The sequence below is a fragment of the Artibeus jamaicensis genome, unplaced genomic scaffold (assembly GCF_021234435.1).
Source record: "Artibeus jamaicensis isolate MK-2021 breed Jamaican fruit bat unplaced genomic scaffold, CSHL_Jam_final scaffold_537, whole genome shotgun sequence".
Classification (NCBI taxonomy): Eukaryota; Metazoa; Chordata; class Mammalia; order Chiroptera; family Phyllostomidae; genus Artibeus; species Artibeus jamaicensis.
In genome coordinates, this window is record NW_026522047.1 from 1,168,787 (window position 1) to 1,196,635 (window position 27,849).

At 66.2% G+C, this 27,849-nt stretch overlaps 1 protein-coding gene across 1 annotated transcript; it reads right to left on the minus strand.

The window, feature by feature from the left end:
* Positions 1–26,047, minus strand: MUC2 (mucin 2, oligomeric mucus/gel-forming). The gene is made up of 48 exons (XM_053658245.1): positions 25,972–26,047; positions 25,162–25,432; positions 24,375–24,489; positions 24,081–24,171; positions 23,897–24,006; positions 23,527–23,737; positions 23,196–23,321; positions 22,758–22,875; positions 22,533–22,671; positions 22,335–22,445; positions 22,182–22,251; positions 21,959–22,096; positions 21,706–21,870; positions 21,215–21,309; positions 20,839–20,965; positions 20,290–20,545; positions 20,136–20,188; positions 19,941–20,041; positions 19,523–19,674; positions 19,146–19,284; positions 18,731–18,841; positions 18,479–18,658; positions 18,155–18,394; positions 17,538–17,694; positions 17,318–17,449; positions 16,698–16,845; positions 16,488–16,531; positions 15,882–16,114; positions 8,112–14,880; positions 7,782–7,880; positions 7,268–7,497; positions 6,735–6,909; positions 6,003–6,250; positions 5,337–5,520; positions 4,794–5,019; positions 4,055–4,233; positions 3,690–3,759; positions 3,473–3,570; positions 3,341–3,372; positions 2,564–2,741; positions 2,166–2,270; positions 1,906–1,946; positions 1,674–1,796; positions 1,486–1,587; positions 746–874; positions 539–578; positions 294–420; positions 1–217 (listed from the first exon to the last, which is right to left on the minus strand). The coding sequence occupies exons 1-48, from the start codon at positions 26,045–26,047 to the stop codon at positions 1–3; spliced, it is 13,281 nt and encodes a 4,426-aa protein (XP_053514220.1).
* Positions 26,048–27,849: the final 1,802 nt, after the last annotated feature.

Sequence of the window (27,849 nt, forward strand, 5' to 3'; positions counted from 1 at the left end):
TCAGCCCCTCCCGGAGCGCCGGGCGCGGCCAGAGGCCCTGCGCTGGGCAGTCAGGGGCTGGCACGCGCTGTCCTGGCACAGGCAGCTCTCGATGTGGGTGTAGGTGTGACTCCGCTGGCTGCCGTCGGAGCAGAGCAGCTGTACCTCCCGCTGGCTGGTGCGCTCCTCCTTGCAGCAGGAGCACTGGTGGTCCAGGGCCTGAGCCTCGGCCGAGTACCTGCGGGGAAGCCGCGGTGAGGCCCCTCCCGGCACGCAGCCCCTTCCCGCCTCCCCCGCTCCCGGCCAAAACTCACATGGAGAAGGTCCCACAGGACCCGGTGCAGTAATTCATGGTGACATTCGCGGTGCAGCCGCCATCTGAAATCTCCCGGGTGACAGGGACCGTGGCGCAGGGGAGCCTGGTCTCATTGCGAGGGATGCCTGGGGGGCGGCGAGGCAGAGGCTCAGGGAGGGGCTCCGCGCCTCGCAGAAGACTCACCACCCCGCCGTGGCGCCCAGACTGACGCCCAGGCGGCCCACCCGCCAGGCCTTTACTCACATTTCTTGCAGCAGCCATTGGGCATGAGGGTGATGGAGCCCTGGAGGGAAGGACAGTGGTCAGGGTGTAACCCCAGGGACAGTCCCTGCAGCAGGGGCCCGAGCCAGAGGCCACTGCCCCGGCACTGGGGACCAGCCCTCTGGGGACACGGGGACCCCCACCCCAGCAAGAGCACACACAGCGAACAGCCCAGACGGGCCGGCTCACCGGGAGGCAGTCTCTGGGGTCGAAGTCGGGGCAGGTGATGTTGGAGACGGACGAGATCAGCTGGTTGTGGATTTCCACGCAGCTGAAGAGGGTGCAGTTGTTCCCAGGGTCCTTTATTATGTTCCCGGGCTGCGGGGCAGAGCACACTGCCCTGAGGGCTGGCAGGAGGCCCCCAGGAAGACGGGCGGGAATACCGGGCCACACCGGCCAAGTGCAGCTCTCGGACGGAAGGTCCGGCCTGCAGGCCCAGAGCCACCAGGCAGGTGACACGCACAGGGGCCCAGGGACAGCCACCAGCCTGAAATCTATAGACATGCCCACGTCCTGACCCCCGGAACCTGCGGACCGGACCTTATTTAGAAAACGGGTCTTTGCAGGCAGTTAAATGGAGGGTGGCAGATGAGGTCGCCCTGGATTACCGGGGGACCCAAACCCAGTGACAAGCATCCTCAGAAGAAGTGACAGAAGAGACGCCCAGGGGAAGGACCACGTGATCACGGGGACAGAAATGGGTGTGCAGCCCAGGGACCCTGCAGCCCCAGAGGCTGGAGGCAGCAGGAAGACCATCCCCCAGGAGCTTCTGGAAGGAGCCTGGCCTCCCGGACGGGGATGGAGTTGTCCCTGCTGTTCTCGGCCCCACACCCAACCGTGGTCACTAGCACCTGTGCAGCCAGGCAGGCACTGGGAGGCCCTGGTCACGCCCCCGCCCCGCCCCCTCAGGAGCGCCCGCCCGCAGGCACCTGCAGGATGAGGGGTTGCTCCTCGCCGGGCCTGCGGATGATACACTGGGTCTGCTGGCACCGGGGGCAGCACTCGCCCGAGACGTTCACCAGCCCGAAGCCCTAGGAGACAGGTGTCGGCACTCCAGGCGGCGTGGGGAGAGGAGGGGTGCGGGCAGGACCCCTGTGCTCCCGGGCAGGGGACTCACTGGGTTGCAGACTTGGGTGCAGGGCACGCGGCTACAGGACACCTCCTTGAGCTGCGTGGCGCTGTCCGTGACGTTGGTGCAGACACACACCTGGCACTTAGAGGAGTGCACTGGCGAGCCGGGCTGGGACGGGGGGCGAGGGGCAGTGTGAGGTGGGCGCGCGAGCCCTGGGGCCTGCCCGGGACCCCGCCCCCTGGCCCCGCTCCCTCCCCACGGTGCAGCCCCGGCTCACCTGGTACTCAGCGTTACCGACCACGCACACGCCCTTGGGCACTGCGGAGGAAGAGAGCCGGCCCTCGGGTCAGACACACAGCCTGGTGGATGGCTCGGGCCCTCGGGCCTGGGATGGGTGGGGCCCCAGAGGGGAGCCACTGACCCCCACCGACCCCCTCACGCCACAGCTCAGCCCCAGCGGCCGCCCACCAGTCCTCCTCCCAGAGCCCTGGGCCCGGCCAGGACCCCTGCCCCTCCCCTGGCCTCCGGCCCCCTCACCGCAGGAGTAGAAGGGGCAGCACCGCCCCAGCAGCATCTCGCTCTTCACCTCGAAGCCCAGCGGGCACTGCGGGGCCTTCTCCTTGCACAGGCTGGTGTTGCACTCTAGGGACAGAGGGAGGGGACACAGGAGTCACGAGCCGCTCTTTGCAGGCAGGGCCCTGTGCCCCCCACCCCGCCAGGCAGGGTCTGGGCCTGAGCACGGCTCCCTCCCAGCGCTCGCTCTCAGCCAGACACGCCCGAGGCCCCAGCCTCCAGCAGCGGGGCCTCCGTAGCTCCCTCGCTCACGAGGAGGTGACGGCAGGCGCAGAGAGCTTGCTCAGGGACCCCAGGGGCCCCAGCAGGGGACAGAGGCCCAGAGACCCGGAAGCGGCAGCCCCGGCCCCGGGCGGCCTTACTGCAGGAGGTGATGTTGCAGCAGGTGTCCGACGGGTCGACTTCAGTGACCGGGTAGGTGCCATCCTCGGAGCACTGGGCGGGCAGGTTCTGGCTGCACTTCTTGGGCTGACAGACAATGCCGCTTCCGCCCTCCAGGCACACGCAGTCCTTGCAGTCGAACTCGAAGTGCTCCCCAAACTGCAAAGAGCAGGGGTGAGCAGGACGGGGCCTGTACCCCGCGCACCAGGGCTGCACTGTGGCCCGTCTGCGGTCGAGGGAGAGGGCTCTGCGCCGGGCACCCACGGGCGGCCCCATGTGGCGCCCCACACCCTGCCACCTCTCAACCCGAGGGGAGGTTCTGGCCCAGCACAGGGGCCGTCACTCAGGGCCAGGCCACCAGTGACACCGCCACAATCTGCATGGGACAGGCACACGGCAGGTGCACGGCCCTGTCTGCCAGGCGCACAGCTGCGGGAGGAGAGCTGAGGGCCACCTGCACGGGGGGTGCTGCTGCGACCTCAGCTCAGGTCACCGAGCGCTGGGCGACCAAAGGGCCCGAGGTGTGGGGAGCGCATGGATGAGCAGAGGGACAGAGGCATGCGGGGACGGGGGCTGGACGGACGGAAGGAGGGAGGAAGGGCCTGCTGGAGGCGTGGCTGGGTGGACGGGGCGGGGCGGTGGTGGGGCGGCGGTGGGGTAGGACATTCCTGCCAGCCCCGCCTCGCAGCCCCTGAAGGACTCAGTCTCTGTGGGAGAAGAGAGGACAGACAGCCCCAGCCACCGAGGGCGAGGCCCACCTCTCTGGGCACGTTGTCCGGTCCCACGCAGCCTAGGAGAAAGGAGACAGGGCCGGTCAGCAGGGTCCAGGAGGGCAGGACCGGGCTCGGCCTCGAGGGGGCCGGAGAGAGGACCGGGAGCGGGAGGCGTACCACACACATCTACGCAGACGTCAAAGCCAGGGGCGTAGCTCGTGGTGCCCTCGGGGCAGAAGCAGCCTTCCACCAGCAGGGTGCTGTTCTGCGGGAAGCTGCAGGGGCAGGAAGGCGTCATGAGCCAGGCCTGTGGACGGCTGGGGTGGCGGCACACGGGGGCCACCCCGGCCAGCCAGGGGAGCCCGCAGCCCCCACACGTCCTCCCACGGCTGACCTGGACTTGCAGGTGGGCTCCTGCACAGGCCCGCAGGCCCGGTACTCCCTGTGGGACGGGCACACCAGCGCTGTGGGAGGGAGGCGTAGCCAGAGGGACCAGAGTCAGAAGGAAGGAGACCGTGTCTCCAGCCCCCCGTAGCCCCACCCCTGCAAGTGACAGCCCCGGCCCACCCTTCCCCTCTCCTCCCACTTTGGCCAAGGGTGGTTTGGCACCCCATGCAGCCCTGAGCCGGGTGCCGGGCACTCGGTGGCACTGAGCCAGGCTGGCAGCACCCGAGCGCCCCCTGCCCCAGCTGCCCCGCTCCGGCCTGGCCCCAGGCTGAGCACGGGCTGGGCATGGGCCACGGGTCAGCAGGCACTTACGGCAGGCCCCGTGGGTGCGGTTCCGCCAGTCGATGCAGGCGCCCTGCTGGGCGCAGAGGGCAGCGTAGGCCTGCAGGCTGGTGCACTCCATGCCGGAGTTGGGCACAAAGCAGGTGTCAAACACGCAGGCTTCGTAGTAGTGCTGGGGGGGCACTAGAGCATGGCACGGGGCAAACAGGCTGCGGGGGAACGTGGGTCACACTCTGCCAGTGTCACTCCCTGCCTCTCTCAAGCCCCCTTCACCCAGCGCTTGCCTTGGGGTGGCCCACTGGGAGGCCCTGGGTCAGGGGGCTTGGGATAGCAGTCTGGCTCACAGAGTGGCCGGCACCGCCCCTCAGCTACTCTAGCACGGGGCCACCCGGCCTCAGCACGCAACCCTCTAGAAATGAGGTGCTTGCTGGCCCCCCCCCCCTTCGAGAGCGACCCTCCGTCTCAGCCCAACCCTGCTCCCGGCATCAGCCCTGAGCACATGCTCTGTTCTGGCCAACTGGTCTACCCCAGGCTGAAGCTGTCCTGCACCCCCAGAGGCAGGGACGACACGAGGGCTCTGACCAGGCAGCTCGGGCCTGCGTTCTGGGCCCCTTGGCTGCTGGCACCTGCCTCCCAGCCCCACAGTTGGCACCTGCCTCCTGTCCTTGCAGACAGACAAGGTGGGGGGCCCAGAGAAGGGAGCCCGCACCCCGAGACCCTGCAGTGCACTAGTGACCGAGACAGCAGGCAGGCCCAGGTGCACAGTCACCTGTCCTTGATGAGCTCGCAGAGAGGAGATGAACAGTTCTTGTGGGGGGGGACCAGGCCGCCCCCTGCGGTCGTGGTGGCTGGGCGCCGGGTAGTGAGGCTGGACTGGGGACACTGTGGCTTGGTCGGGTCGTTCACCACCCACTGGTCAGCTGCGACCTCACAGTTGGAGACGACCTCGCCGCTGGGCAGCACGCAGTCATCCTGCGTGTTGTTGTTGCAGGTGCCTGTGGCGGTGAGACGGCCCGCGCTGAACAGCCTGGCCCCGCCGTCCAGCAGGTGGGGCGGGCCCCGGGACCACTCTGCCCCTCCACCCCTCTAGCCCAGCCTCCCTGCTGACCAGCTGACTGGAGCTGAGGGCACTGAGGACGCTAGACTCTGATCGGCTTCCCGCAGGGGCCAAAGCTGGAAGGCCGGCCCCAGGGCCCTGAGCAAAGGGGCGGGAGCACCACGTGGGACAGGTGGGTGCTAATGCAGACTCCGCCCGCCACCCCTGCCCAGGGCACCGCCCAGAGGCCGCCGGGCCCAGCGGCGCGAGGCTCACCACACTGGCCCTTGGTGTTGTTGCCGAAGCGGTAGTAGGGCAGCCGGATGGAGAAGGAGAGGCCGTTGTAGGAGACGACCACGCCCAGCTCGGGGATGTCCACCACGTAGTTGATGCCCGACTCGTACACCTGCAGCCCGAACTTCTTGTAGGGCAGGGCCACGACCTGCTTGTTGACCTGCACCTGTGGCCGACACGCCTGGACTCAGGGACAGCCAGCGGGCAGGCCCCGTGGGCCCCACGGCTGCAAGCCCCACCCCCCCGCCTGGGCCGGGAGAGCTGCGTCCCACCCCGTCTCTCCGCCCGCCACCTCCCCTGTCCTGTTCGCGCTCCCTCTTCTTTGTCCTGCTGGCCCAGGGTCAGGTGGCAGTGAGGTGCTGCCCGTGGAGCCCCCCAGGGATGTTGGGGTCCATGGAAGGGGTGGAGCTCCCCGAACAACTCCATGTGTATTGAGCCCGGTCCTGCCCGACAGCCCCTGTCCCTGGGGGGGGGGGCTCCTGCACTGAGACCTGTGCCCAGGGTGGTGGCAGGGGCCTGAGGGGGGGGGCCAAGGGGTCCCCCCAAATGCCCCCTCGAGCACCGCCCCAGAGAGCTCCGCCGGCCCTCTGCCAGCTGGGCTCTGAGGACTCGGCCTGGCCCCCCGCGGCGCGGGCCCCGCCGGCGTACCTGCACCTTCACGGGGGACATGTGCACCGTCCTGATCAGCACCTCCTGGGTCTCGTGGAGCACGATGAGCGTGCGGGGGCAGGACACCTGGTCGTGGACGTCGCAGTGGTAGTTGTCGATGTAGACCCCGAAGTTGTCCACGTTGGGGGCGACCTCCTCCACCAGCACGTAGGTGCAGTTGCCCTGGTAGCTGTAGTAGAGTCCGTCGAAGGTGACGTAGTGCGGGTCCCCCCAGCCCGTGCAGTAGCCTGCGGACGGAGTGGGCTGAGCCAGCGCAGAGCCCCGAGACGGGGCGAGGGTAAGGCCTGGAGGGGAGAGCCCGGCTCCCAGAGCACAGGAGGGTGCCAACCGGGAGGGTCTGCTTCCACCCCCAGCCCCCAAATGGGCACCTCCCCACTCAGCCCACCGCGGCCCGTCCCTCCGACCGGACACGTCCCGGCCTTGGAGCCAGAAGCCCGGGCCCACCTCCAGCTCTGCCCTCTAACCCCAGATACAGCCTCGTTCCAGGGAGGTGGTCCAGCTGCCCCAGGCAAGCCCTGCCCCCTGGCCCTGCCCAAGATGGGAACCAGGAGGGGGGAGTCCCTCAGGACATGCGCCTGGCACACCAGGCCGTCACACACAGCCCGGGTTCTGCTGTGCCCAAGGTCCTCAGGTCCTGCAGCCTTCACTCACAGAAGGGTAGGGCGGAGAAGGGGACAGGAGGGGAGGACCACAAAGTGTCCCCAGGCTTACAGTCACACTCCCAGTGCCAGCAGCAGCCATCGGGGTCCATGACACGCACGGGTGTGAGGTTGTTGGAACAGGTGGGCATGGGCGGGGGCTTGCACTCCACCTGCACCAGCTCCACAGTGTTGTCGTGCTTGCAGACGGCCATGGTGCAGTTGCACAGCCACCAGGTCTCGTTCTCCTGCAGCCAGGAGGGCACGGAGTCAGCCAGGCAGAGCCGGGCCCTCTGCCCTCCCAGGGGCGTGAGGCCCTGGGGGGAATGTCTGGGAGCCCTGCCCCCGGAGGCTGGAGGCCAAGGGCGCCCCACTCAGGAGACAGCTCCCTCAGCCTCTCTGCAGCCCCCTGTCTCTTGTAAGGATGAGTAGGGCATAGGGGAGAAGGTAGGAGAGCACCAGCAGACTGCACCCAAAAGGCTTGGCCCGGTGGTGGATGGCTCAGGACAGAGAGCACAGGGTGATCTGCAGAAGGACCCCTGGGGCTTGAGGCCAGGACAGTGTGTCTGGTGCTCAGGGGCTAAAAGCTGCCCGCGGCCCACTGACCTGTCTGGGAGGGTCGAAGTCCGGGCACCCTGGGGGTTTGGTGGGGGTCGGCATGCGTGACGTCGTGGGCACAGGTGGGCTTGGTGTGGAAGAGGGTGTTGGTGTGGATGGTGTGGGCTTGGGGGAGGGTGTGGATGGGCACGACCAGTTGAAGATCTCAATGGTGCAGCTCACAGAGCAGTTGGCGTAGTAGCAGGTGTCTCCGTGAGTGCCGCTGTACACCTGCTCGCCTGCAGAGGAGACACCCAGGCCCTGAGCCATTCAGGCAGCGGTGCCAGAGTGCACAGGCAGGTCCCCACAAAGGCCGCCAGGGGAGAGCACCCACCCCCCACAGTCCCCTGACTCCTGCCGCAGCAAGGTGCTGCTGGCCACAGGGACAGCCACCCATGCTCAGCAGCCAGATACCAGGAAGCTCCTGGTTGAGACCTGAGACCAGACTCCTCCCCACTGGTTAAAGGAGATCGGAGTCGCACCAGCCTCTGATGCCTGAGTGAGAAGAAAAGACCTTAGGTACCTGGAGCATAGTACGTGTCGTTCAAAACGCAGCATTTCCAAACACCAGGAGGGGAGGTTGGGGTAATGGTCGGGATCGGCATGGGGGTAGAGACACTGACTGAAGTGGTGGTGGTGAGGGTGGGTGTGGTGGTGGGTGGTGTCTCAGTGGTGGTGGTGGGTATGGTGGTTCCTGGTATCTTCATGGTCATGGAGGTCGGTGTGGTGGTCTCCACTGTCACTGTAGTGGTGGTGGTGGTGGTGAGTGTAGAGGGTGATGCCTCGGTGCTGGTGGTGGGTGGTATTTCGGTGGTGGTGACGTGGGTGGGGGTGGGTGGTGTCTCAGTGGTACTGGTGGGTGTGGTGGTGCTTGGTGTCTCAGTGCTGGTTGTGGAAGGTGTGGTGGTGGGTGGTATTTCGGTGGTGGTGACATGGGTGGGGGTGGGTGGTGTCTCGGTGGTGGTGGGTGTGGTGGTGAGTGGTGTCTCAGTAGTGGTGGTGGCTGCTGTGGTGCTCTCTGGTGTCACTGTAGTGGTAGTGGTGGTGGGTGTGGTGGTGAGTGGTGTCTCAGTGGTACTGGTAGGTGTGGTGGTGCTTGGTGTCTCAGTGCTGGTTGTGGTAGGTGCGGTGGTGGGTGGTGTCTCGGTGGTGGTGATGATGGGTGTTGTAGTGCCTGGTATCTCAGTAGTTGTGGTGGCTGCTGTGGTGCTCTCTGGTGTCACCGTGGTGGTGATGGAGGAGGTAGTGGGGGATGGTGTCTCAGTGGTGGTAGTAATGGTGGGTGGGGTGGTGCTTGGTGTCTCAGTGGTGGTTGTGATGGGTGTGGTGGTAGGTGGTATTTTGGTGGTGGTTGTAATGGTTGGTATGGTGGTGGGTGGTGCCTCTCTGGTGGTTGTGGTGGTGGGTGTGGAAGTGCTTGGTGCCTCGGTGGTGGTGGGTGTTGTGGTGCCTGGTATCTCCATGGTCATGGTGGTCTCTTGTGTCACCGTAGTGGTGGTGGTGGGCGGTGCCTCGGTGGTAATGGTGGTGGGTGTGTTGGTGGGTGGTATTTCAGTGGTGCTGGTGGGTGTGGTGGTCCTTGGTGTCTCAGTGGTGGTTGTGGAAGTGGGTGTTGTGGTGCCTGGTATCTCTGTGGTGGTAGTGATTGGTGTGGTGGTCTCCGGTGTCACCGTGGCGGTCGTGGTGGTGGGTGGTGTCTCAGTGGTTGTGGAGGTGGCTGTGGTAATGGGTGGTATCTCAGTGGTGGTTGTGACGGGTGTGGTGGTAGGTGGTGCCTCTGTGGTGGTTGTGGTGGTAGGTGTGGTTGTGCCTGGTGTCTGAGTGGTGCTGGTGGATGGTGTCTCTGTGGTTGTGGTGATTGGTGTGGTGGTCTCAGGTGTCACTGTGGTGGTGGTTGTGATGGTTGTGGTAGTGGGTAGTGTTGTGCTGGGTGGTGTCTCAGTGGTTGTGGAGGTGGGTGTGGTAATGGGTGGTATCTCAGTGGTGGTCATGATGGTGGGTGTGGTGGCCTCCGGTGTCAGTCTGGTGGTGGTGGGTGTGGAGGTGGGTGGTGCCTCCGTGGTGGTCGTGGTGGTAGGTGTGGGTGTGCCTGGTGTCTGAGTGGTGGTGGTGGATGGTATCTCTGTGGTCGTGGTGGTTGGTGTGGTGCTCTCTTGTGTCACCGCAGTGGTGGTGGTGGGTGGTGCCTCGGTGCTGGTGGTGATGCCTGGTATCTGTGTGGTCGTGGTGATTGGTGTGGTGGTCTCGGGTGTCACTATGGCGGTCATGGTGGTGGGTGGTATCTCAGTGGTTGTGGAGGTGGCTGTGGTAATGGGTGGTATCTCAGTGGTGGTTGTTGTGATGGGTGTGGTGGTAGGTGGTGCCTCTGTGGTGGTCGTGGTGGTAGGTGGTGTCTCAGTGGTTGTGGAGGTGGGTGTGGTGGTCTCCGGTGTCAGTCTGGTGGTGGTGGGTGTGGAGGTGGGTGGTGCCTCCGTGGTGGTCGTGGTGGTAGGTGTGGTTGTGCCTGGTGTCTGAGTGGCGGTGGTGGGTGGTATCTCCGTGGTCGTGGTGGTGGGTGTGGTGGTCTCAGGTGTCACTGTGGTGGTGGTTGTGATGGTTGTGGTAGTGGGTGGTGTTGTGCTGGGTGGTGTCTCAGTGGTTGTGGAGGTGGGTGTGGAGGTGGGTGGTGCCTCCGTGGTGGTCGTGGTGGTAGGTGTGGTTGTGCCTGGTGTCTGAGTGGTGGTGGTGGGTGGTGCCTCGGTGGTAATGGTGGTGGGTGTGTTGGTGGGTGGTATTTCAGTGGTGCTGGTGGGTGTGGTGGTCCTTGGTGTCTCAGTGGTGGTTGTGGAGGTGGGTGTTGTGGTGCCTGGTATCTCTGTGGTGGTAGTGATTGGTGTGGTGGTCTCCGGTGTCACCGTGGCGGTCGTGGTGGTGGGTGGTGTCTCAGTGGTTGTTGTGATGGGTGTGGTGGTAGGTGGTGCCTCTGTGGTGGTCGTGGTGGTAGGTGTGGTTGTGCTTGGTGTCTGAGTGTTGGTGGTGGATGGTATCTCTGTGGTCGTGGTGCTGGGTGTGGTGGTCTCAGGTGTCACCGTGGTGGTGGTTGTGATGGTTGTGGTAGTGGGTGGTGTTGTGCTGGGTGGTGTCTCAGTGGTTGTGGAGGTGGGTGTGCTGATGGGTGGTATCTCAGTGGTGGTCGTGGTGGTGGGTGTGGAGGTGGGTGGTGCCTCCGTGGTGGTCGTGATGCTGGGTGTGGTGGTCTCCGGTGTCACTCTGGTGGTCGTGGTGGTGGGTGTGGTGGATGAGGGGCCACAGGGTTTGCAGCAGTAGACGTTGATCTCGTAGTTGAGGCAGAAGGGCTGTGGGATGACTCCCCCTGGCTTCTGGTCTTCGTTCCTGCACACCAGCCCGACTGAGAGGTCACACAGCACGATCTGTCCCAGCTGTTCCATGGGGACACTTGGAAACTGAGAGGCTCTGCAGGAGATGTTGGCTGCGAAGCCCGACTGGCAGGCGTTGTTTATGAATTCAAAGTCTCCACCTGGTTTGTTAAAGTTCGGTTTCCCGGAGTCCACCCAGCCCGTCCACTGGCAGTCTTCCACACACGGAGTGGTGGGGGCTGACTCCGGTGTGGGCGTGGTGGTGGTCACAGTGGTGGTGGGTTCTGGTGTGGTGGTCGTCGTTTCTGGAGTTGGCGTGGTCGGTGATGTGGTGGGAGTGGTCATCACGGTGGTGGTGGTTGTGGTGGCGGTTGGTATCTCCGTGGTCCTGGAGGTTGGTGTGGTGGTGGGTGGTGTCTCAATGGTGGCAGTGGATGGTATCTCCGTGGTGGTGGTTGGAGTGGTGGTACCTGGTGTCTCCGTGGTCATGGTGGTTGGTGTGGTGCTCTCTGGTGTCACTGTAGTGGTGGTGGTGGGTATGGCTGTGTGTGGTATCTCAGTGCTGGTGGTGGTAGGTGTGATGGTGGGTGTTGTGGTGCCTGGTATCTCCGTGGTCGTGGTGGTTGGTGTGGTGCTCTCTTGTGTCACTGTAGTGGTGGTGATGGGTGGTGCCTTGGTGGTAATAGTGGTGGGTGTGTTGGTGGGTGGTATTTCAGTGGTGCTGGTGGGTGTAGTGGTCCTTGGTGTCTCAGTGGTGGTTGTAGTAGGTGTGGTGGATGTGGTGGTGCTTGGTACCTCGGTGGTGGTGGTGGTGGGTGCTGTGGTGCCTGGTACCTCTGTGGGTGTGCTGATTGGTGTGGTGGTCTCCGGTGTCACCGTGGCGGTCGTGGTGGTGGGTGGTGTCTCAGTGGTGGTTGTTGTGATGGGTGTGGTGGTAGGTGGTGCCTCTGTGGTGGTCGTGGTGGTAGGTGTGGTTGTGCCTGGTGTCTGAGTGGTGGTGGTGGGTGGTATCTCTGTGGTCGTGGTGCTGGGTGTGGTGGTCTCTGGTGTCACTGTGGTAGTGGTTGTGATGGTTGTGGTAGTGGGTGGTGTTGTGCTGGGTGGTGTCTCAGTGGTTGTGGAGGTGGGTGTGCTGATGGGTGGTATCTCAGTGGTGGTCATGGTGGTGGGTGTGGAGGTGGGTGGTGCCTCCGTGGTGGTCGTGGTGGTAGGTGTGGTTGTGCCTGGTGTCTGAGTGGTGGTGGTGGGTGGTATCTCCGTGGTCGTGGTGGTGGGTGTGGTGGTCTCAGGTGTCACTGTGGTGGTGGTTGTGATGGTTGTGGTAGTGGGTGGTGTTGTGCTGGGTGGTGTCTCAGTGGTTGTGGAGGTGGGTGTGGTGCTCTCTTGTATCACCGTAGTGGTGGTGGTGGGTGGTGCCTCGGTGCTGGTGGTGGTGCCTGGTATCTCTGTGGTGGTAGTGATTGGTGTGGTGGTCTCCGGTGTCAGTCTGGTGGTGGTGGGTGTGGAGGTGGGTGGTGCCTCCGTGGTGGTCGTGGTGGTAGGTGTGGGTGTGCCTGGTGTCTGAGTGGTGGTGGTGGATGGTATCTCCGTGGTTGTGGTGGTGGTTGTGATGGTTGTGGTAGTGGGTGGTGTTGTGCTGGGTGGTGTCTCAGTGGTTGTGGAGGTGGGTGTGCTGATGGGTGGTATCTCAGTGGTGGTCGTGGTGGTGGGTGTGGAGGTGGGTGGTGCCTCCGTGGTGGTCGTGGTGGTAGGTGTGGTTGTGCTTGGTGTCTGAGTGGTGGTGGTGGATGGTATCTCTGTGGTCATGGTGGTTGGTGTGGTGCTCTCTTGTGTCACCGCAATGGTGGTGGTGGGTGGTGCCTCGGTGCTGGTGGTGATGCCTGGTATCTGTGTGGTCGTGGTGATTGGTGTGGTGGTCTCCGGTGTCACCGTGGCGGTCGTGGTGGTGGGTGGTATCTCGGTGGTTGTGGAGGTGGCTGTGGTAATGGGTGGTATCTCAGTGGTGGTTGTTGTGATGGGTGTGGTGGTAGGTGGTGCCTCTGTGGTGGTCGTGGTGGTAGGTGGTGTCTCAGTGGTTGTGGAGGTGGGTGTGGTGGTCTCCGGTGTCAGTCTGGTGGTGGTGGGTGTGGAGGTGGGTGGTGCCTCCGTGGTGGTCGTGGTGGTAGGTGTGGATGTGCCTGGTGTCTGAGTGGTGGTGGTGGGTGGTATCTCCGTGGTTGTGGTGGTGGGTGTGGTGGTCTCAGGTGTCACTGTGGTGGTGGTTGTGATGGTTGTGGTAGTGGGTGGTGTTGTGCTGGGTGGTGTCTCAGTGGTTGTGGAGGTGGGTGTGCTGATGGGTGGTATCTCAGTGGTGGTCGTGGTGGTGGGTGTGGAGGTGGGTGGTGCCTCCGTGGTGGTCGTGGTGGTAGGTGTGGTTGTGCTTGGTGTCTGAGTGGTGGTGGTGGGTGGTATCTCCGTGGTCGTGGTGGTGGGTGTGGTGGTCTCAGGTGTCACTGTGGTGGTGGTTGTGATGGTTGTGGTAGTGGGTGGTGTTGTGCTGGGTGGTGTCTCAGTGGTTGTGGAGGTGGGTGTGCTGATGGGTGGTATCTCAGTGGTGGTCGTGGTGGTGGGTGTGGAGGTGGGTGGTGCCTCCGTGGTGGTCGTGGTGGTAGGTGTGGTTGTGCTTGGTGTCTGAGTGGTGGTGGTGGGTGGTATCTCCGTGGTCGTGGTGGTGGGTGTGGTGGTCTCAGGTGTCACTGTGGTGGTGGTTGTGATGGTTGTGGTAGTGGGTGGTGTTGTGCTGGGTGGTGTCTCAGTGGTTGTGGAGGTGGGTGTGCTGATGGGTGGTATCTCAGTGGTGGTCGTGGTGGTGGGTGTGGAGGTGGGTGGTGCCTCCGTGGTGGTCGTGGTGGTAGGTGTGCTTGTGCTTGGTGTCTGAGTGGTGGTGGTGGGTGGTGCCTCGGTGGTAATGGTGGTGGGTGTGTTGGTGGGTGGTATTTCAGTGGTGCTGGTGGGTGTGGTGGTCCTTGGTGTCTCAGTGGTGGTTGTGGAGGTGGGTGTTGTGGTGCCTGGTATCTCTGTGGTGGTAGTGATTGGTGTGGTGGTCTCCGGTGTCACCGTGGCGGTCGTGGTGGTGGGTGGTGTCTCAGTGGTTGTTGTGATGGGTGTGGTGGTAGGTGGTGCCTCTGTGGTGGTCGTGGTGGTAGGTGTGGTTGTGCTTGGTGTCTGAGTGTTGGTGGTGGATGGTATCTCTGTGGTCGTGGTGCTGGGTGTGGTGGTCTCAGGTGTCACCGTGGTGGTGGTTGTGATGGTTGTGGTAGTGGGTGGTGTTGTGCTGGGTGGTGTCTCAGTGGTTGTGGAGGTGGGTGAGCTGATGGGTGGTATCTCAGTGGTGGTCGTGGTGGTGGGTGTGGAGGTGGGTGGTGCCTCCGTGGTGGTCGTGATGCTGGGTGTGGTGGTCTCCGGTGTCACTCTGGTGGTCGTGGTGGTGGGTGTGGTGGATGAGGGGCCACAGGGTTTGCAGCAGTAGACGTTGATCTCGTAGTTGAGGCAGAAGGGCTGTGGGATGACTCCCCCTGGCTTCTGGTCTTCGTTCCTGCACACCAGCCCGACTGAGAGGTCACACAGCACGATCTGTCCCAGCTGTTCCATGGGGACACTTGGAAACTGAGAGGCTCTGCAGGAGATGTTGGCTGCGAAGCCCGACTGGCAGGCGTTGTTTATGAATTCAAAGTCTCCACCTGGTTTGTTAAAGTTCGGTTTCCCGGAGTCCACCCAGCCCGTCCACTGGCAGTCTTCCACACACGGAGTGGTGGGGGCTGACTCCGGTGTGGGCGTGGTGGTGGGCACAGTGGTGGTCGTCGTTTCTGGGGTTGCGGTGGGCGTCCGGTTCGGGGTCACCTTGGTGGTGGGTTCTGGCGTGGGGGTGAGTGTCGTCGTTTCTGGGGTCGAGGTGGTTGGTGAGGTGGTGGCAGATGTCATGGTCGGGGTTGGGGACCCAGGACACTCATCCATTGGCAGACAGCAGTTGACACGAATCTCGTAGTCGTAACAGACGGCAAACGGCCCGCTTCCAAACTGGTCTTCATTGTTGCAGATGAACCCAACGGAGAGGTTGCACTGCGCCTTCTGGCCCAGATCCTCCCAGCTGAGGTGGGGTTCCGTGGCTGCCCTGCACTCGATGTCCTCGGGGGCCTGGCAGACGCTGTGGAACGTCTCTCGGTCGCCACTGTCGGGCCAGGGGCTCGGGTGGTTCTCGTTGATCCAGTTGGACCAGAAGCAGCACAGCTCTGGGGAAGCAAGAGCCAGCGCTGGTCACTGGTGCCCGGGGGGCTGTGGGAGGTTGTTGGGGCCCAGAGGGCTCTGAGAGCCCGTGGCTGTGCCCCCCACCGACGAGGACCCACAGTGTTTGGGGCTGGACTCCACACCCGCCCTCCTTTCACAGCTGAAGCCCGAGGCCCAGTGTGGGCAGAGCGCCCGACACACACCGGGCTGGTCCCAGGCCACAGGGCTCCGGCCCAGAGCCCCTCCCTCAGCCCCATCAAATCCTGGAGCCGAAACAGCAACTAACAAATGGGTCGCCCCTTCCGGTGAGGAAGCACACTGGAAGGGCCTTGGTCTTGACCCTCGACCAGCACTGTTCTCCGTCGGAGCTGGTCGAGTTCCCCTGTGCGAGTCCCTGGGCTCAGCACTTCGGGAATCTGTCCCCAAAGGCACGGTGCGTGGTCTCTAAGCAGAGGGCCAGGCGGCCGGGGCAGCTCTGCGAGGGCTGGGCTTTGCCTCCTCACCCGCCCGCCACGGAGAGTGACGTCTGCACACTTACTCGTGGTCGGAGAGGAAGGTGAAGCTGCAGGGAAATGGGAGGAAGAGCGTGTCATTGCACAGTGTCAGAGCCACCGACTGACCTCACTTCCACAGGTTTCTTCTGCTGGGGCTGTGCGGTGGTGGCTGCGATCGCCACCAGCACCAACGCAGACGGATTCGAGGACATTTCTCTGCCTTTGCTAACCCATAGGGGTATTTTCTTGCTGGTTTTGGGCAACACCCCACGCCACCGTTACTGTGGTCTGGGCTCAGGGACACAGTCATGAGCACAAGGCGTCTCCACACACGAGGCTGGGGACCCAGTGGACATACACTGCCTGAGTCAAGAGGCATGTGGGGGTTACCTCCCACCTGTACAAAGCCGTCTCTTCCGGCTTTGGGGCGCAGCAGGTGGGGGGGGCATGGCCCTGGGCCTCACCTGTGCTGGGCGCCGGGGGTGTGGGGGTGGTGGTGGTGGAGAGCACAGGAGTTGTGGCAGGGGGTGTCGAGGTGGGCGGGCGTGTCGAGGTGGGAGGGCGAGTCGAGGTGAGTGGGCCTGTCGAGGTGGGCGGGCGTGTCGAGGTGGGCGGGCGCGTCGAGGTGGGAGGGCGTGTCGAGGTGGACACGCAGATGTTGAAATGCTTCTCCACCGTGCCGTTGGGGCCGCAGACCTCCCAGTAGCAAAAGGCGCCGTCCTGGGTGAAATTGAGGATCTTCCCTGGGGAGCAGGAGCGGGCAGACATCAATGTGTGGGGAACGACAGCCCTCGTCCGGTCCCAGCAAGGGACAGACAGGGCATCCCCCGCTCCTGCCAGTGACACACCGACGCTCCGTGGGCAGCCTGCCCCTCGACCCCCAAGGGGCCCCATCAGAACTCAGGAGCTGTGTCGCAGGACGGTCCTGGGCTCCCCATCCAGGGAAACGCAGCGCATGGTGGGAGCCGCCCAGGGGTGCCACAGACCAGAGGGGCTCTGGGTGGCAAGGACCCGCAGGCGGAGGCCAGCCACCCACCCAGGGCAGGGGCCCAGGGGCCCAGGGGCCCAGGGCCAGGCTGCCCGTGGGCCCTGGAGCAGCCACAGAGGGCAGCTCACCTTCCTCGGGCTGGCAGACGACCTGTGAGGAGCCGTTGCACACGCTGCAAAGCAAACGCCAGGGCTGCAGGCTCGGGGAGGCCCAGAGTCCCGGGCCCGGCCGGGAAGGAGCCCTCCCAGATGCCCGTGTGCCCGTGTGCGCTCATATGTGTGCGGGCACCCACTTGGGTGTAGACCTCCCCAGGCCCCCTGTGCTGTGAGCTCAGGTACCAAGACTGGCAGTCTTTCTCGGAGGGGACGGGAGCTCCAGGCGGGTAGTAGGTGCCGTTCACGTAGCAGCCACATTCTTCCCTCCTGACGCACTTCTTCAGGTCCTCCTCGTAGATGGGCTTGTCCGCGGGGCACCGAGGGTAGCAGCCTAGTGGACACGGGGCCCCGGGCTTGAACTGTGTTGCTGGGACCCCACCCATCGTTCCTGCGGTGACCGTCTCTGCTCTCTGGGACGGGCCTCTGGGAAGGCCAGGGCTGGAGAGGCAGAGGCTAGATCCACCCCCCACCGAGCCGGGCAGTCTGCTCTGTGACCAAAGGGACAGCCAGGCCCCGCCCACCGGCTGCACCCACCCCCACCCCCAACCCAGCCTATCTCTCACTCCTTCAGGTCCAGCTAGTTCTCAGCTCAAAGGCCCCCCAGCCCCTCCCCCCGCCTCGTTCGCCCTGGGTTCCTCCGCCCCTGATCTCACAGGCTGCACGTCGCCCTGGCTCTTTCCTGCGTCCCTCCTGCCCAGCAGGCCTGAACTCGGACTCCTGGCCCTGTTCCATGCACAGGTTCTGCAGCAGGGCGAGCCCGGCCCACCCCGGACCCCAGGGTCGCCAGCCCCGCCGGGCCTCACCCTCCAGGTAGGACACGGAGATGTTGGAGTGGATGCCGTTGACGGTCCTGCAGGTGCTGAAGCTGCGGTTCCCGCAGGGCTCGTAGTGCCACTCGCATTCGTCAGGGGGGTTGTAGTAGTCGCAGAACACGGCTGGAGGGGCAGGGTGGGGTCAGCCGCGCACAGGGAGGGCCAGGCCACCCTCAGGCGGGGGGGCGGGCAGAGAGCCGGGGGCACTCACGGCACAGCTCCGGCGTCCTCCAGAACACGCAGGCGCCCTCCTTGGTGCACTCCTGGGCGTAGGAGGCCACCGCGGAGCAGAAGCACTCGCAGTCCCCGCCGGTGTCACAAGAGCAGGAGTCTTGGACGCAGTTCTCATAGAAGGGTTTGGGGTCCACCTGGGGGGGAAGCCACCATGGCCTGAGTCCGCACTGGCCTCGAGGGGCAGGCCTTCCCCTGCAGGCCCCTGGAACTCAGGGCCCCGATGCCAGCCCGCTCTTGGGACAAGGGCCGACACCGGCATGGCCCCCAGGGGGCGCTAACAGGGAGGCCCAGACACAGCCCAGCATCCTTTGCTGTGCTGCGGTGCCCAGGCAGGGGCAGAGGGCTGCCCGGAGTCAGGGGGTTACTCACAGCCTGTACCTCCTCCAGCCTGGAAGGTACAAGAGGCTGGGGCTCCAGCCAGGGGTCTCAGAAGGAAGGTTTAACCTCTGGTCACGTGGTCAAAGGCTGGAGGCGAAGCTGGAGGGCCTCACAGTGGGATTCCAGGAGGACGCCCCAGAGGCTGCCAGGCTCCGCCTGTGGCCACGCCCTTCTCCCCGCCCCAACGCTCGTGGCCACACCCACAGCCCCGCCCACCTTGCTGTGGCAGACTTGGAAGACGGGGCCCTTGATGATGCTACACTGCTTCTCGGCCCAGGCCAGGCGGTGGGGGTTCTTGGTGCAGGGCTCGGGGATGGTGGTCACGTCCGGGCAGGTGGAGGCCTCCTTCCAGCTGTTCCCGAAGTCCAGCTCGCTCTCCACCACCATGTGGCCCCGCGTGGTGAAGTCGTTGCTGGAGCGCTGGTCGAAGTTCCCGCACAGGCCGCACACGGTGCCCTGCAGAGAGGGGCGAGCAAACGCTTCCGGAGGAGCTCACGGGAGCGGCCTGGGGGGGCCACGCGGGCAGGGGCGGCCACGTACCTTGTAGGAGGGGGCCAGCTTGATGAAGATGGTGGTCCTCTTGTCCCAGATGACGATGACGCCGGTGCTGGCCTCCACCACCAGGTACTGGCCCACCTCCCGCGTGGTGTAGGCCACGTAGGGGCCCTCGTCACGGTCGATGACCGTGTGCTGCTTGTCCTCCAGCTTCAGCTCCGTCCTCTGTGTCAGGGAGACCCGGTTACTGGGCGTGTCCATGGAGACCCCGCACGTCCCCAGGTGGGCAGCACTCACCCCCAGGAAGATCTTGATGGCCTTGGAGCAGGTGACGCCCGTCGTGCCGCAGGGGACGTTCTCGGTGATGATGCTGAAGGAGCCCTGTGAGGAGTTCTGGCCGCAGTAGTCCTGGGGGCCCGCAGGGGATGTGAGCCGAGCCACCAGGGCACAAGTGCTCTGGGCACGCCACCCCGCCAGCCTCAGCCCCTCCTCTGTTGAGAGGGGGCCACCAAGTTGCAGGAGGGCCCGGACCACGCCCACACGCCCCCTGCTCCTCGTTTGCCACACACCGAGCCAGCATCACAGTATGGGCGGGAGAGGCAGGGCCAGCCGCTCCCACCCAGGGCCTTCGTGCAGCTCTCGTGACCGTCCTCGGGGCCCGTGGAGCGTGGACGGGGCACGGGGCGGGTCCAGGAGCTGCCCTCGGACTCACCTGAGTGGCCACATAGGAGCAGTGCCCGTCGAAGTCGTAGAGCTTCCCGTCAAAGGTGATGTAGTGGCCGCTCCCGTAGACAGTGCAGGTGCCATGGCACCTGGTCTGGGTGCAGGCCCAGCGTCCTCTCTGGCAGGTGCTGAGGAGGGCAGCAGAGGGGCCTCAAACTGCCACAGAGCCCGGTCCCCTCGCCCCCGCTCCGGGGCGGCCTGCCCGAGCCCTCACCAACCCAAAGTGCCATCCGGCACCCCCATCGGGGCCAGGGTTCTGCCAGCCAGGTGCGGGGCCACGGGACCCTGTAGGCCCCTGCCCGGCCCTTCTCCAGGACACGGGGCCCACAGCGTGCTGGGGCGGGGCAGCTGGGCCAGGCCGCTCACCAGGTGTTGCAGTCCACGGGGATCCTACTCCCGGGGCTGTACAGGTCCTGGTTGTGCACACAGGGGCACTCCTCCTCCTTGACGCAGCCCCCACGGCCGTCGTCCAGCAGCCCCTCGGGGCACACGCAGCCGCTGACGCACTCCGTCTGGTACTGGGGCAGCCAGACGGTGGGGGTCGGGGACTCAGTGCCAGGCCAGCCCTGTGCTGCCGCTCAGCTGGCACTGCGGACACCGCACCCTGCGTCTGACCTCCCTCCCTGGGCCCACGCCTGGGTGGGGAGACGAGCGAGAGCTGCCCTCCAGGGACTCCCTCCAGGGATGGGGGGCCAAACGAGGACTTTGCGTCCACAGGACTGGCTCCCGGGCCTCAGGGCCGGCGCGGTGCCGCCCCCGCCCCCTCCACAGGGCCCGCACTCACAGAGCCGGCAGCCAGGGTCTGGCAGCTGACGGGCCTGGGACTCCGGACGGCCAGCGCAGTCAGGTTGTTACAGTCGACGTGAATCTTTGGGTCCGCACAGCCTGTGGGACGGAGGGGCCGCCTTGGCTCAGCTGAAACCCGGGTGGGAGCGCAGGCCGAGGGGAGAGGGCCACACACGGGGCAGTGTCCACTTACGTTGGCCCAGCAGCCTGACCCGTGTGCAGTGCAGCCTGGCATTCCGGCAGACGCTGCGGTGGGGGGGGGGGACTGAGTGAGCCCTCTGTGGGCTGGGCGGGGCCACGGGATCCCCAAGGAGGGTGTCCCGCCCTCTGCAGCCCCAGACACCCACCATTGCTCCTCCTGCCTCATGACCACTTTGCCCGCCTGCAGGTAGAGGCCCTGGTGGTAGCAGGGGCACTTGGCCAGGGGCACACAGTAGCCCTTCTCATCCAGAAAGGTGTGGTCGGGGCAGCCACAGCCGTCCACGGGGGCAAAGCCCTGGAGGCAGTGGGTGTCAGCCTCGGAGAGTGAGCGGCAGGTCTGCTGGCAGGTGGTCAGGTTGTACAGGAAGGTCTGCGACGTGGGGCAGGCGCTCACGTCCTTGTCTGCAGAGCGAGGGGCCTGGTGAGGGCCGGGGCAGCGCCCGCGCCCACCCCGCTGGCTGTCTCCAGCCCCACCTGGTGCAGAAGCAGGACACCTGCCCAGCCAAGGGCTGATGAGGGCCACCCGGGCACCCCCGCCCCCACGCCTGCCTGCTGGGCAGACTGGCTGTGGCCTCAGCTCCGGGCCCTGTCGCTCAGGAGGAGCGGCCCCCGGGGGGTGTGGGGGGGGGCGAGGGCCAACTCCCACGGGACACCAGACCCCCGAGCCCCAGGGCACCGGCAGCGGGGACACTCACCGCAGACGCCGGCCCGCCAGCCCCACAGCAGCACGCCCTGGGCGGCGCAGGCGCGGGCGTAGGAAGACAGGGCGGCGCACAGGCAGTCCTCGCTGTTCTCACAGTTGCAGGTGTCGTATCTGCACCTCTGGGGGGCAAGGGGGGCTGTGAGCCCGCACGCAGGAGTGCACGCACACACACGCCCATGCACTCACGCATGCTACATGTGTCACGCTTGTGTGCGCTCACATGCGTGTGCACATGTGTTGGACACAGGTGTGTGCTGTGCGCGTGCGTGCACTCTCGGCAACTCCCAGCGGGGGCCTCAGGCTCTGCCAGGCGCACACCCACCTGGGCTGGGCCGGGGGCAGGGGGTGCACACGGGGGTCCCACCAACCTTGTAATACTCGGCTGGGTCAACGGCAGAGTGGCACCTGCCGAAGGGCGTCTCCTCGTTCTTCAGGAGGGAGCACCAGTGGTCGGCATAGTTGGCTGGGAAGGGGTCAGAAGCTCAGCGGGGGCGGACCCTCCAGCAGGGCCCCTGCATCTGGCATGACCACCGTCCCCGCCGGGGACCAGACGCAGCCCCTCGTTCTAGGTCAGTCCCACCCAGCCAAGCCGGGGGTGCCCACCTCCCACCCTTCCAGACACGGCAGGGTAACCTGGAGGGCGGAGGGTGCGCTATCGCAGTGCCAGGCCTGCTCCCGGATGAAGGCCACCACCCAGCAATTAGTAGCCCAGCCCCTGTGCCCTGTCACTTGGCTGCCACTGTGGCCACATGGCGGAAGGCAGCAGCTGGATGAGCTGGCCCTGAGCAGGGCGGGCCCCCCCACACCCACACACCACCCACCGGGCGCCCCAGCTGTCCTGGGCGGGGCCGGGCCTCACCGCTCTCGATGTTGAGGGAGCAAGGGTCGTCCAGCCAGTCCAGTTTGTCTTGGCAGCTGGACTTGGCCTTCCAGCTGTTGGCGAAGCTGGCCCCTGTGGCCTCCACCAGCCCGCCCGCCGTCTGGAAGTCGTCGCCTTCCTGGCCGTTGAAATTCCCGCAGAGACCTGAGGGGCCAGGACAGGGTTGGAGGGAGCAGAGCGCAGGGGGCAAGCCTGAGAGCGGCCTCTGTGGGGAACCCTGGGGGCCGCTCACCCTGCACGTGGCCCTGGGCGGCCTGGTCCAGCGTCAGGAACAGCTGCATCACGGGCTCCAGCTGCACCTGCAGCCTGAGGCCGGAGGCCGTGCTCACCACCAGGTGGTAGGAGGATGGTTGGAAGATGGAGAAGCTCGCTGCAGGGCAGGGGCGCGAGGGCGTGAGGGGCGCCGGGCCCGCCCGCCACGGCCTGCCACCCGGGGCTCCCGGGGCGGGGCTCACCTGTCACATGGGGCAGGGTCACCTGTAGCTCGTTCAGCAGGACGCTGCCGTCTGACTTGAAGGCCACCACCTGTGGGAAAGACCAAGGGGACCCCAGAGATGAGAGGGGCCTCCGGGATCCGGGGGAAGGGCACAGAGGGGAGGGGCACCCACGTTCTTCTTTTTGTCGGTCAGCAGCACCACCGTCTTGAGGCAGGTCTGCTTGTCCGTGGAGCCGCAGGGGCCCAGCTCGCCCAGGAGGGCAAAGGCGTCTTCCTGGTCGGCCTGTGGGGGGGGGGGGGGGGGCGGGCTGCAGTGAGGGCGCAGGCAGGACCCCAGCCCCGCCCACATGCTCCCCGGGCGGCGGCCCACCTTGGTCAGCAGGTAGTAGCAGTCCCCGTGGAAGGTGTACTTCTTCCCGTCGAAGGTGGTGATGTGGGAGCCGCCCTCCAGGGCGCAGGTCCCGGGACACGGCAGGTCTTTGCACACCCAGCGGCCGGCATGGCAGACGCTGAGGGGCGGTGGGCACAGGGTCGGATGCAAGGGCGGGGGCGGGGGCAGGGGGCAGGGGCAGGGCCTCCCCAGCCCCAGACTCACCACTGCTCACAGCTGCTGTTGACCTGCTGGCCCGGGGCGTACGAGCGTCCGTGCAGCCTGCAGTGGCACTGGCTCACAGAGATGCAGCCTTGGTCCCCGATGTCATCGTACACGGTGCCTGGGACAGCGGAGGGTGGCGTCACGCTCAGCCGGGGTCTCCACCCACCAGGCCTCCCACCCGTAGGCATCCCAGGTCTACTGAGTGACCCCGAGGTCCCCACACAGCGTCTGGTCAGGGACCTTCTGTACCCGAGAGCCTGGCCTCTTCTGGGAAACTTCCAGATCCCTGTGCTAGGCAGAGGGTCTGCCCACAGGGCGACAGCCAGGGAGGGGTCCCCCCACCTGGGACCCCTAGGAGCCACCACTGTGCCTGTCCGGGAGGGGCCTTGGCGTCCCTCCTACGGGGACCCCGTCCCCTGATTCCAGGGCAGCACACACCTTCGGGGCAGAAGCAGCCATCCATGCGGTGCTCCTCACACAGGTTGCTGACCTCCAGGTGCGAGCAGCTGTCCATGCAGGGTGAGCCGCTCTCCAGGTAAACCATGTTCCCGGGGCAGGTCTTGGCTGGAAGGGCAGAGGCAGGCCCCTGAGCGGGCATGGCCGGGAGGCGGAGTGCGGCGGGCAGGGTGGAGGGGCTGCCCGCGAAGGGCCCTGGGCTCCGGCCCTGCCTTGGGCCGGACCCCTGAGGCCGAGACTGCCACCCAGACACCGGGCCACCCTCCCCACGTGTGGTGTCCCCATCGTCCCGACCCGCTCCCCAGGCACTTACGGCAGAGCGAGGCCGTCCTCCAGTTCCCCGGGCGCCCGCCGGCGTGGGAACACTGGCGGGAGAACTCGGCGATGGTGCTGCACAGGCAGGAGGCGTTGGCGGCGCACCGGCAGCGGTCCTGGGCGCAGGCCTCCACGTAGGGCTCCAGCGGCAGCAGGCCCAGGCAGTCCTCGAAGGCCGCGGCCGTCAGCAGCCTCCGGCACTCGGCGTGCTGGTGGGCAGACGCAGCGGTGGGTGGGGGGGCTGCCGGCGCCCTCCTTCCGTCCATGCTGCACCCGGCCCCGAAAGAGGTCGGTGGGGAAGACAAGTGGCGCCACACGCCCGGGCCCCCCACGCCTCCTGCCCTGGATGGGGGTTCGGGGCAACTTACGTGCTGAGAGCAGGACTCGAGGGCAGACTCCTCCGCAGGGTCCTCGCAGGTGACCTCGGGCTTGTTGATCTTCTGCATGTTCCCGAACTCGATGGCGCTGAAGAGCACACCTGGGGGGCACGGCCGGTCAAGGGGACCGGCCCCGCCCGCCCCGGCCCCGCCCGCCGACCCCAGCGGCCCTCACCGTCAGAGAGGAACTCGGAGTAGGACTGCAGACCGTTGTAGTCGCCGCAGAGCCCGCAGGTGTGGTTCCGGAACTTGCCGTCCAGCTCCAGCTGTCGGGGGAGGGGCCCGGCGAGGGTGAGCTGCCGGGGCAGCGTCACCTCCTTGTTTGAGAGGGCGTCAGCTTCCGCCAGGGTCCCCACCCCCAGGGCCCCCCCTCCCCCGCCCATCACTAACCCGGCAGCCTCTCCACCACGGGGCACGCGCTGCCAGCCCAACCTGGACCGTGCCGTGCCCCCAGGGTCCCGGCACCCACCATGACTGAGTCCTCTCGGTTCCACAAGAGGGTCAGGCCAGTGCGGGAGAAGACCTTTGTGTAGGCGTCATTCTTCTCAATGAGCAGCCCAGAGGTGTAGTGAGGGGTGCTGACCCTGGGGGCCACGCAGGGAGTCAGGAGCTGGCCCACACGGCCACCACCTGGTCCTCCCCCGTCCTGCTGCCTGGTGGGACTGAGGCTGTGTGGCCAGCTCTTGCCCTGGGGCCACACTTGGCTGTGGCCTCCTTCGGGTGGAGCCAAGCCCCGTCCTGTGTGGGCAGGGGACCCCTGGGGCCCCAGGAGGAAGGAGGGCAGGCTCTGCCCCGGGGCAGCCTCCGTAGCCCCTGCCCAGCCTACACACGCACTGTGCTCCCCCAAACTCTGGGCCTCTGGGGGACCTGTCCCTACTCCCGCTCTGAGCCGGCCTGGCCACCTGGGCTGCAGCCAGGCCCCGAGGTGAGCAGCCCACCGTTCTGCAGACTACATGGCTCAGCGTCGGGGCCGTGGGCAGGGGGCCCCCACAGGCCCCTCCCTGCTTGTGTGACTCTACACGGGGTCACAGGCCCCCAGGGCTAGGAGGCCGGCACTGTCCCACCACCGCCCGGAGCCTGGTGGGCCCTGAGTAGGGGGGCCGAGGGAGACCTGCCCCCCTCCCACCATGGGGGCCCCGATGGGGGCTCATCTGTGTTTGCCGAGGGGGTCTGCCTGACCACAGATGGACGGCCTCCTCCTGAGAGCGGGGGGCTCCCAGCGGCCGAGGGAGGGGCCGCCACCCGACCCCACTCACATGGCCCCGTTCACCACGACCAGCTGTTGGGTGAGGTAGACGGCATCATCCTCGATGGTCAGCAGGATGTAGTCCACCTGGGGGTGGCCGCCACCGCTGCCGGGGCTGCGCCGCAGGTGCACGGCGAACTCCTTGTAGGCGTCCTGGCAGTCGGAGGCCAGGTTGTAGTCACAGAGGCCGGGGAAGCGGAAGACGTCGCCGTCGAAGGTCTTGTAGTGGAAGTCGCCCCAGGTGCTGCAGACGCTGTGGCTGTGGCTCCGGGCTCTGCCCTCTGGGGGCCGAGGGGACAGTGGTGAGCGGACCAGGCGGCACCCGGCTGGCGGCCACCCTCCAAGGACCCTCCACAGAGCCCTGAGGTCGAGGTGCAGGGCACAGGGCGGGGCAGGAGGGACACAGATGTCCCACCCTAGGGGCCCAGTCTCCTCTGACTGACGAGACCCCTTCTGCAGGTGGCCAAACCCAGACCTTGCCCCTCTAAGTGTCCATGACACCCAGGGCTGAGGCTGCTGGCTGGCCCCTCGGCCACCCCCTGCCTCCCTGACACTCACTGACACAGCTCAGCTGTCTCCACCTGGTGCGACCTTGACACCCACTCTGGCCAGGCGACCACCTTCAAAGGGATGTTCGGAACCCAGTGCCACCTGTTTGACCCTCCTCCCATCTGTCCTTCCTTCCACCCAAAGTCAGCAGGGCTGGGGGCTGCAGAACGCCCCCCCAAACCAGCCATCCCCAAGTCCAGGCAGCAGGGAACCACCTTCCGTCCCAGGCAGGACGTCTGCCTTCCTGCCCCCCCAGGACACAGCCTCACACCTTTCCGCAGCTCCGCGCCCCTGGCCGAGGTCAGGGCCAGGCACAGGGCCATCAAGCAGCCCAGTGGCAGCCCCATGGTGGCAGGGCAGGTCGGCGCAGAAGAGCGACCAGGGCAGGGGTCTGGGCCTTATATGGCCCAGCAGGGCTGCCCTCGGGTGGGGCGGGTGGGGGAGGGGCGAGCGCCAGAGGTGGGTGGAGCGTCAGCCAAATTTTCTGGAAAACAGCTGCGGGGGCTCCTGGGAGCCACCGTGGGGAAATATTGATTCAGGTTATCAGAGGGCTATCTTCTCACTTATTTATCTTCCTGGGTGAAGCTCCCCCCTCCCAGTTACCCCGTCCGGACACACGCCCAGCAGACCTCCGTCCCTCCCAGAGACGCTGGGGCCTGCGGGCATGAGGCCTGGGCACACACCTGTCCTGCAGGCTCCTCGCAGCCCCACCTGCCCCACGCGGGGGCAGAGCCCGGGGCACCCCCGGAAGACCCTGCCTGCGTGCACACCGGTGGGAGGGCTGAACCCGGCCCCTCCGGACAGCGAGCGTGGGGGCTCGCGTGGAGGTGCTGCCCGCAGATGGGGGCGTTGCTCTGGGCCAGCCCCGCGCCTGTCCACCCTCCAACCGCCACCTCGCCCGGGCCAATCTCATCTCCACAGTCACATGGAATTGGCACTCGGGGAGCCCTGCCAGGGGACCGGGCAAGAAGGGTGTTCTCTGGGCCCAGCAGAGGCCCTGCCCCAGCACAGGCCCTGCCCCGGCCCCCCTGGCCTGGAGGACAGAGGCTGTGCTGGTCCCTGGGACACGCCCCTCGGCCCAAAGAGAGGTGCTGCGGCCTCTGAGGAGCCTCAGACCTTCCACGCCTGCCCGGAGCTCCTGTGGGAACGTGTCGAGGACTGTGAGGTGCTGCTCCAGTCTGCCCCAGACCTCACCCTGGGGGGGCACCAGTCAGAGCCCTGCCCCCCATCCGCCCTACACCCTGCTTCCCTCCTCCTGGGGCAGATGCGGACCCTGAGTTTGGCTCCAGCCGGGCCGGGGGGGGTGTAGACAGCCTGCCGGGGCCACGGGGGCACCGTGAGCTCCCGGGGTCACTGGGCGGGACCCATCCCCGCAGTTACTGGGGCCCTGGGTGAGGGCTGCCCGGGGGGCCTGGGATGAAGCCCCTTAGCCCATCCCACTGTGCCCCCAGCCCCAGGGCCAGGGACAGTCTTCACTGCACAGGGACGGGACCTGGGGCCTGGGCACACGGGGACTCGGAGGGTGGCAGGAGCCAGGACTAGAAACAAGAACCAGGGGCCCTTCCTGTGGGGCCTGCCAGGCAGCCCCGAGCGCAGGGGGCCCGTCCTCAGCCCAGAACCGTGATGTTCCAGGCCAGGCTTCCCCTGGGGACACAGGACACACAGCACAGTCCCCCTTCCCTGAGACCAGCGGGAACCCCCTGAGATGGAGGCAGCAGGGTCTCCGGATCCGAGGTCAGTCTGTGTTCCCTCCGGGTGGGGCAGCGGTGGCGACCTGAGGCCCAGGGGTCTCAGGTGGGGACCCAGGACACACAGGCAGCAGGCCAGGCCGTCAGCAGGGGCACGACAGCGGGGCAGAGCCCACAAAGACAGACACGGGGCTGAGGGCTCCACCAGACCAGGCGCCAAGGCCCGCCCCGCCCCCACAGAGTCTGGGACCCCTTCCCAACCACGGCCACACTCTCAGATCCCTGGTCACTCCCCAGGGCCGCCGGGCTTCGCTGGGCCTCCCAGAGCGGCGGCCCAGGTGACCCTCACGGGTGAGGCCAGGGTGGGGCAGGCTGGACACACTGGATGGAAGTAAACCAGGAAGTGTCCTGAGACAGCCTGGACCCTCGGGGCCCTCCAGCAGGGACCCGTCCCTGTTAAC

Bases quoted from the DNA above. Each gene is read 5' to 3' on its own strand.
- MUC2 (XM_053658245.1), bottom strand. From the start codon at position 26,047: ATGGGGCTGCCACTGGGCTGCTTGATGGCCCTGTGCCTGGCCCTGACC. The intron at 16,846-17,317 runs GTGAGGCCCGGC...CGTGTCCACTAG, and splicing joins CTCCGTGTCCTACCTGGAGG to GCTGCTACCCTCGGTGCCCC. The intron at 421-538 runs GTGAGTAAAGGC...GCCGCCCCCCAG, and splicing joins CAATGGCTGCTGCAAGAAAT to GCATCCCTCGCAATGAGACC.